Here is an 8,564-nt window from a genome sequence, read left to right on the forward strand (position 1 = left end):
CTTTGCCTCTCCCCACCGACTCCTTTGCCCTCAGGACGGCCCGGCAGCCAGAACGGCTCTTCTCGGAGATGAACTGGTACATGAAAGGGGTGACCCCACAGATGGCCCTGCCTCCGGATCTCAAGGCGGCAGTGGACGCCATCAAGTACATCACCAACGAACTGAAGGCCCAAGAGGAGTATGATGAGGTGAGGTGGGGGAGGGTGAGTGGAGGGAGGGGGCGAGGAGCAATCTCCATGATAACCAACTAAGCTCGGCCCACCTCACTTTGGATGCCCTGATCCAAGCACTAACCCAACTAAAGTACTCCGGTACGCTTTGGGCACTGAGTTCAAGGGTCATTGGTTGGAGTATTGAGTTCAAAGGTCATTGGTCAGAGCACTGAGTTCAAAGAACTTTGGTTGGGGCATTGAATTGAAGGCTCATTTGTCGGAGTACTGTTCGCATGTTGGGAAGTTGTGTTGCAGCTTTATAAAAACTCTGGTCAGGCCACGTCTGAAGTATTGCATTCACTTCTGGTTGTGTGTAGATGAGGCTTTGGAGAGGGTGCAGAAGAGGTTCACTAGGGTGCTGCCTGGATTAGAGGGCTTGATCTACAAGAAGAGGCTGGACAAACTCAGGTGCTTTTCTCTGGAGCAACAGAGCCTGAGGGGAGACCTGATAGAATCATGAAAGAAAGAGATAGAGCTGGCAACCAGTATCTTCCTCCTAGGGTCAAAATGTCTCAGATAGAGGGCATTCCTTAATGATGAAAAAGGAAAAGTTGAAAGGAGATGTGTGGACCACTTTTTTTCATATGGACAAAGAGTGGTGGATGCCTGGAATGCACTGCCAAAGGCGGTGGTGGAGGTAGATAGGATAGAGGTGTTTGGGACGTTTTTTAGGCAGATGAACATGGACGGATATGGACTTTGTTTAGGTAGGGGGATGCAATTAGCTGGCCATTTAAGTACGAGTGTAATTAGTTCAGCTTTCAAGAGGACAATAACCTTGTCATAGGGTGTGGAGGTTTGCGTGCCTGGAGTCAGGTCCTTGTGCTTTGACTCTTGGTAGGGTCACCCATGTCAAGCAGGTCAAAGGGTAAAGGCCAGACCAAGAGTGGTCCACCACTCCTCCAGGTTCGGGGGTTCAATGCATGGCTAATGACCCTGACTGGTCAAACAAAATTGTTATGGAAACAGCAATGAAGAATCCTTCTATACAGACAGAGATGGAGGACCTTCATTGCTGCCCATTGAAACCTACAGAGTGGATGTAGAGTGGATAGTTGCATTGGTGGGAGAGTCTGGGACCAGAGAGCACAATCTCGGAATAGAAGGACATACCTTTGGAGAAGGAATGTCTTTAGCAAGAGGGTTGTGAATCTGTGGAATTCATTGCCACAGACTGTTGTGGAGGCCAGGTCACTGGGAATGATTTTAAATCTCAGGATAAGAGGCTGACAGGTTCTTGATTAGACCGGAGGCCTCAGCCTTGGAATGGAGGACGTCCCTTTACAACAGAGATGAGGAGGAATTTCTTTATCCAGAGGGCAGTGTGTCTGTGGAAGCCAAGTCACTGAATATATTAAAGCCGTGGCTGATAAGTTCTTGATTAATAAGGGTGTCAAAGGTTACGGGGAGAAGGCAGGAGAATGGTGTTGAGAGGGAAAATAAATCACACATGGTGGAATAGCGTGGCAGACTCAATAGGCCATAGGGCCTAAGTTCTGTTATGGACATTCCCTGGGATGGTGGGACTGAGTTACGAGGAGATACTGGGTCTTTTCTCGTAGGATGGGGAAATTCGGAGGCGATAGATGGGTGTTGTATAAAATTATGAGGGGTATAGATTGGTTAGATTACAGGAAACATCTCCTTAATGTCAGAGGTTGATAAAAGCTAGAGGACATAGATCTGGGGTTATGAGGGGTGAGTTTAGAGGGTTGAGTAGACTGCCGGAGAGAGGGACGGTGTTTGGGTGGATGGCTATGGGCCCAGTGCCAGTAGATGGGATGCATTTCCACCGCGCACTGTGGAAGTGATGGGCTGACTGATCTGCATGCACAAGGGTTGGTCTTTCCCTGCTCCACTCTCCAGCTTATCACTCCCCTTTCTCTCCCCCTCCCAGCTGAAGAAGGACTGGCAGTACGTGGCGATAGTCGTTGACCGCATCTTCCTCTTTGTTTTCATCAGTCTCACCTCCATCGGGACGCTCAGCATCTTCCTGGACGCTAGCTACAACGTCCCCCCTGTTGATCCATTCTTCGACCCCTTCTCCTGATTTCCCCACTCCCCACGCCCCCCTCCCCCACTGACCGGCATTCTCCTTTTTCTGGTGGGGGGGACAATATATTTATTGCAGACTATAGGGGGAGTACTGGGGTTGTCTGTGTTAATCTGTGGTTTTCGGTAATCTTGTGGTTTTACAAGGACATTGCCAGCACCCATGAGTTGGTCTGAGTTGGCCAAGCTGGGTCTCGGCTCCTTAGAAAGTTGGATGATAAGGGCGACTTTATAGAAGTGTTTAAAATTGTGAGGCATGGATGGTAACAGTCTCTTCCCCAGGGTGGTGGTGGTAGGGTGAGAGGGACAGATTTAAAATGGATGTGAAGGGCAGCTTTTCCAAGCAGGGAGCACTTGGATAGAGGGATAGATATGTAGAGGGAAGGATAGGGGCCAACCACAGCAAACTGGGCTAAGTGGCCTGTATTTGTGCTGTATTGCACTATGGTGAGGTGGAAACCCTGAGATCAGAACAGCCATGTGTGGAGACCCTCCTCTCCCCAACCACCCCCCCCCCCAACCTCTCTTCTCCACCTGATTGAATTAATTCCCACCAGGGTAACCCTAGTCCTGACATCAGTATGTCCTTTGTAGGGCTGTCGTGGGGTCTTGCCTCACCCCCCCCACCCCCGAGGAAGGCAGGGCTGTATTTCTGAGCCACCCCCCACCCCACCTTCCAGAGATGGTGGAGAGGAGATTCACTTCCTTGGCTTGCCACTACCATGGAGATGTTGGGTGGGAAGCCAGGGGTGAATTTCTGAGCCTGGGGGTTGGAGGGGAGGGATGAGTGTGTTTGGTTTACGGTACATTCGACACAACAGTCCTATCCTCCCCCTCCGGCAGGACGGTGGTACACAGCTTGCCCCGCTCAGTGTATTGACAAGACAGCAAACCGTTTAGGGATCCCATCATGCATGGCAGAAAATCCAAAATAAAACCAGGCACTGCCAGAAACACTCAACTGGCTGGGGAGAGACAATATTTCCCACCCAAGAACTGCTCAGTGTTTGCAGCTTTTCAGACGTCAGCTTAAGCTGTCACCTGTACATTGAAATATGCAGCAAAGTCTGTCGTTTGAATCAACAACCAACGCAGGCCGAGGATGTGCTGGGGGGTGGGGGGGCAGCCTGCCAGTGTCCCCACACTTCTGGCACGAACACTGCACACCCACTACAAAGCCGTACAGCGTTGGAATGGGGGGAGGAAACCCACACAGTCCTGGGGAGAAAGTCTCCTCAGACCGCAGTGGGAATTGAACCATAGATGCAGACACAGTGAAGTGTTGTGCTAACCACTAGGCTACCGTTCTGTTCTGCTGCCTGGCAGCTTACGGCCGGGAACTGTGGATGTTGATTTTGGAGGGGTTGAGAGTGTAAGGGTGGGGCATGCAGACATGTTAACCCAATCAGTAGCAGTGGGAAGTTGGAAAGCCCTAGTAGTAGGGGCCCTTTTTGCGGGGAAATACAATGTAAAGCTGATTTTTTTTTTTCTTTTTAAACGAGAAAAGAGCCAAAACTCCAGCCAGGGTGAGTTGCTATTTTATTAAACCATCACAAGCCTGGTGTTGTTTTGTGGCGGCTGGCCCCAGTTAGTCGATTGTTCTCATCAGGAAAGGCCCTGGCTTCATTCTGGCCCTGAGTGGGTGGGGGGAATGGGAGACCTCCCAGATTAAAGATGGTCTTTACTGTCACCCGTACAGTGAAACACCTCATTTGCATCAACACAGTCCAAGGATGTGCTGGGGGCAGCCGGCAGTGTCACCACGTTCCAGCACCAACATAGCATGACCACAAATTCCTAACCCTCACCGGCGGACCTTTGGAATGAGGGAGGAAACAGTATAAACCCCAGGGTGTGGAGAGTCGTGGCAGGGAACAGAACCAGGAAATTCCCCAGTTCAAACCAGGGGCCTTGTAAATACAAGAGACTGCATTGAGTCAAACTCACTCCATCTGGAGCAGCTTAGTTGCACAACAAGGCCATTCAGCCCATCGTGTCTGCTCTGGCTTTTGGTCATGGTTTTTTTCTCAATCCCATTAGAGTCATAGAAATGTGTGGCACAGAAGCAGGCCCCTCAGCTCATCTATTCCGTGCCAAGCCATTTAAGCTGCCTACTCACATCAACCTACACCACGACCATAGCCCTCCATACCCCTATTGTCCATGTACCTATACAAACTTCTCTTCAACGTTGATTGCACCACTTGTGCTGGCAGCTCATTCCACACTCTCACCACCCTCTGAGTGAATAAGGTTCCCCTTAAACTTTTCACCTTTCATGACCTCTGGTTGTAGTCCCACCCAAACTCAGTGGAAAAAGCCTACTTGCATTTACTCTATTCATACCACTCATAATTTTGTATACCTCTATCAAACCTCCTTTCAATCAAAGCTCTAAGTACATTTATTATCAAAGTATGTATACATTGTACAATCTTGAGCTTCATCCCCTCACAAGCAGCCACAAAACAAGAAACCCAAAGAACCCATAAAAAAAAGACTGACAACTATCCAATCTGCAGAGAGTGAGAAAGAAGTTGTGCAAACAATAAAAGTAAGCAAATAGCATTTAGGACAAAAGTGAGTCCTCAGACACGAAGCCCGGAGCAGCCTCAGTTCAGCAAAGAATGGAGTAAACATTGCAGAGCCCAGAGCAGACCACAGCTTTAACCTCAGTGCAGTGAAGAGCAGAGTAAATGTTGTAGAGCAGCGAGCAGACCCCTCCTCTCTGGCCCCGGCACCCTGCATTTTCAATCCATTTGGCCCGGCATTCAAATCATCCAAACACGGGATCACTCCTCGCTCGGAGACCCGGGTCCTGTTGTATCGATAGGCTCCAGGTCTGGACCCCGTCACCACGTTACGGGCCGTACCCGACCTTTCCAAATTGACCTGGTGCTCAGATTGATCAAACCTCGCTCTGTGTAGGTGTATCTGCCTCTCTCTCCTCCACTCAGCTCGCACCGACTTCTCGAACATACCTCGCCCCACTTCGCCTCGCACAGCTACACTTCAACACCCGTCTCAGCTTCACTTTCACTCACCTCCTCATTGTTTGCAGTGATTGTTTACCACAATTTTTACAATAAACGTGTTTTTCATAAAGTATTCACTTGTATTTTTGTTTTGTTAACCACCGGTAAGCTGTTATCTTAAATCAGAAGATGCTCCAAGGAATAAAGTCCCAACCTATTCAATCTATCCATGTATTTCGGGTCCTCCAAGTCCCAGGTACATCCTTGTAAATTTTCTCTGTACTCCTTCGATCTTATTGATATCTTTCCTGTAGACAGGTGACTGGAACTGAACACAATACTCTAAATCAGGCATTACCAGCATCTTATACAACTTCAACATTACATCCCATCTCCTGCACTCAGTACTTGGAATTGTGAAGGCCAATGTACCAAAAGCTTTCTTTATGATCCCATCTACCTGTGATGCCACTTTCAATGAATTATGGACCTGTACTCCCAGATCCCTTTGTTCTACCACACTCTTTGATGCCCGACTGTTCACTGTGTAAGTCCTACCCTGGTTGGTCCTACCAAAGTGCAGCACCTCGCACTTGTCTGCATTAAATTCTATCTGCCATTTTTCAGCCCATCCTTTTCCAGCTGGTTCAGATCCCACTACGACTATGATAGGCTTTCTCGTTGTCCACTACACTCCTAATCTTGGTGTCATCTGCTGATCCAGTAAACCACATTATCCTGATCTAGATGACAAACAACAAAGGACCCAGCACCGATCCCTGCCGCACACCACTAGTCACAAGCTTCCAGAATGGCAACCATCTACTACCACTCTCTGGCTACTCCCACAAAGCCAATGCCTAATCCAATTTACTACCTCATCTTGAATGCCAAGTGACTAAACCTTCTTGACTAACATTCCGTGCAGGACCTTGTCAAATGGCTTGCTAAAAGTCCATGTAGACAAAGTTCACTGCCTTGTCTTCATCCACTTTCCTGGTAACTTCCTTGAAGACTCCATTAAGATTTGGTAGACACGATCCACTACCCATAAAGCCAGTCTGACTATCCCTAAATAGTCCGTCTATCCAAATACTTATATATCCGGTCCCTTAGAATATCCTCCAATAACTTTCCCACTACTGATATCAGGCACAGTAGCCTATAATTTCCCGAATTATTTTTAGAACAGAGGAACAACATTAGCTACCATCCAATGCACCGGTACCTCACCTGTTGCTAAGGATAATTTAAATATCTTTGCCAGGGCCCCTGCACTTGCCTCCCATAGGGTCTGAGGGAACATCTTATGTCCTTGGGATTTATCCACCCTAATATGCCTCAAGACAGCAAACACCCTCTCCTCTGTAATCTGTATCAAGTCCATGACCTCACTGCTGTCTTGCCTCACTCCCATAGACTCTGCATCCATCTCCCAAGCAAATACTGATGCAAAAGATCTCTTTTGGCTTCACACATGCATTACCATTCTGATCTTCCAGAGGACCAGTTTTGTTCTTTGCAATCCTTTTGCTCTTAACATATCTGTAGAATTCCTTCGGATTCTCATTCATCTTGTTGCTAGGGCAACCTTGTGCCTTCTTTTAGCCCTTCTGATTTCTTAAGAGTTATCTTGTATTTCTTATACTCTACAAGTACCTAATTTGTTCCTACACCTTTTTTTTCTTAACCAGAGCCTCGATATCTCTCGAAAACCAAGGTGCCCTAAAACTGTTATCCTTGCCTTTTATTCTGACAGGCACATACAGGGTTTGTACTCCCGAAATTTCACCTTTAAAGGCTTCCCACTTACCAATTACACCTTTGCCAGAAAACAAACTATCCCAATGCCATCAAAATCGGCCTTTCTCCAATTTAGAATCTCAACTTGTGGATCAAACCTATCTCTTTGCGTATTTACTTTGAGACTAATGGCATTGTGAACACTAGATGCAAAGTGTTACCCTACACAAACTTCTGTCACCTGCCCTGTCTCATCACCTAGTGGGAGGCTCTTCCAGTCGCCTTTGCTAGCCTTACTAATCGAGAACCTGTCAACCTCTGATTTGAGTATACCCGATGACTTGGCCTCCACAGCCGTCTGTGGCAATGAATACCACAGATTCACCATCCTCTGGCTAAAGAAATTCCTCATCTCCCTTTGGAATCTGAGGTTGTAGCCCCTGGTCTTAGACTCTCCTAATGATGGTAATATTCCCTTCATATTTGCTCTATCCAGGCAGTTCAGTGTTTGCTCATTGAGGGGGTGGATCTGCGGGGTGATGTCTGACAAGATTTTTGGGTACCTGCATAACTTGAAAGGGGGTGGTTTAGGGAAGGTGGGGGGGGGGACACCAATTGGCCCAGAAAGCAAGATGCCACGGGCATTCCAAAACAGATGGGGGAGGAAGCTTGGGAAGCAACTGGAATTGCTCTCATCCTTCTGTCAGACACCAGTTTACAGTGGGAGCTCTGTTAACCCCACACTCTCAATAATCCAGCAGAGTTTCTACAGCAGCTTTTGGCAAGGTGTAGAGCAAGATCCCATGAATGACCAGCCCGAGGGATTAACGTTCCATCATCCCCTTGCTCCCCGCCTAGGCCTGGAGCAGCTCCTCAGGCTGTGTGGTGCCAATCCAATGTCACTGGGAAGGAAGTGGAATGGGAGGGTGGCGGTCTGCCGCCTAAGGCCAGGCAGCTGGGGTCTCACAGGGCAACCTCTGCCCACCCAGTGCAGTACAGGAACCAACCATCCCAGGCACAGCAGGATCCCATTCGCCTGCCAGACCACCTGCTCTGAACTCCACCCCATTCTCCACCCAGCTACACAGGGTCGCAGGATTGAGTCCTGCTCAATGCAATCATAGGCCAAAAAAAAATACCCCACATGCAGCCCCGCGGGAATGCCGCTTGGTCTGAGGACACTGGAGGACTGTCATGGCCTTCGGGAAGCATCCAGACAGAAAAACTGGGTGGAACAGGGTGGGCCACAAAGCCTGTCTTGGTGCTGTACTGGCCCCTGTTGTAGCAGAAACTATTCTGTATGGAGGCCACCACCACTCCTTCCCTCCAGAAAAATCGTGGGCTCTTCCTGTGCGATTCTCCCATCAAGCTCCCTGCAGACCGGAGGCTGTAGCTGGAACTTGCTGCTGGCCAAGGAGAGGCCCCTTCTGGTCGAGACTGAAGAGGGGCACCGCAGGCCAAGGCCTACCTGAGGAGGAGTGGTCCACGCAGGCCAATCTCGTGTAGGAGGGACACAATTGGGCAGTGAGTTACCAGAGGCTTGGTGGCAGCTGAGCGTTTTTATAGCACTTTTGTCCAGTCA

At 48.8% G+C, this 8,564-nt stretch overlaps 1 protein-coding gene across 5 annotated transcripts in view; it reads left to right on the forward strand.

Annotated features, from left to right (window-relative positions):
- LOC140197834 (acetylcholine receptor subunit beta-like) overlaps positions 1-5,390 on the forward strand; it is a 34,862-nt gene extending 29,472 nt beyond the window's left edge. For all 5 annotated transcript variants that reach the window (XM_072258312.1, XM_072258313.1, XM_072258314.1 and 2 more), the window contains 2 exons: positions 35-188; positions 2,110-5,390. In XM_072258312.1, coding sequence (XP_072114413.1) covers positions 35-188; positions 2,110-2,262 — 307 coding nt within the window. In that variant the 3' untranslated portion in view covers positions 2,263-5,390. The remainder of the gene's footprint in view (positions 1-34; positions 189-2,109) is intronic.
- The last annotated feature ends 3,174 nt before the right edge of the window (positions 5,391-8,564 follow it).

Source organism: Mobula birostris, chromosome 5, assembly GCF_030028105.1.
Source record: "Mobula birostris isolate sMobBir1 chromosome 5, sMobBir1.hap1, whole genome shotgun sequence".
Lineage (NCBI taxonomy): Eukaryota > Metazoa > Chordata > Chondrichthyes > Myliobatiformes > Myliobatidae > Mobula > Mobula birostris.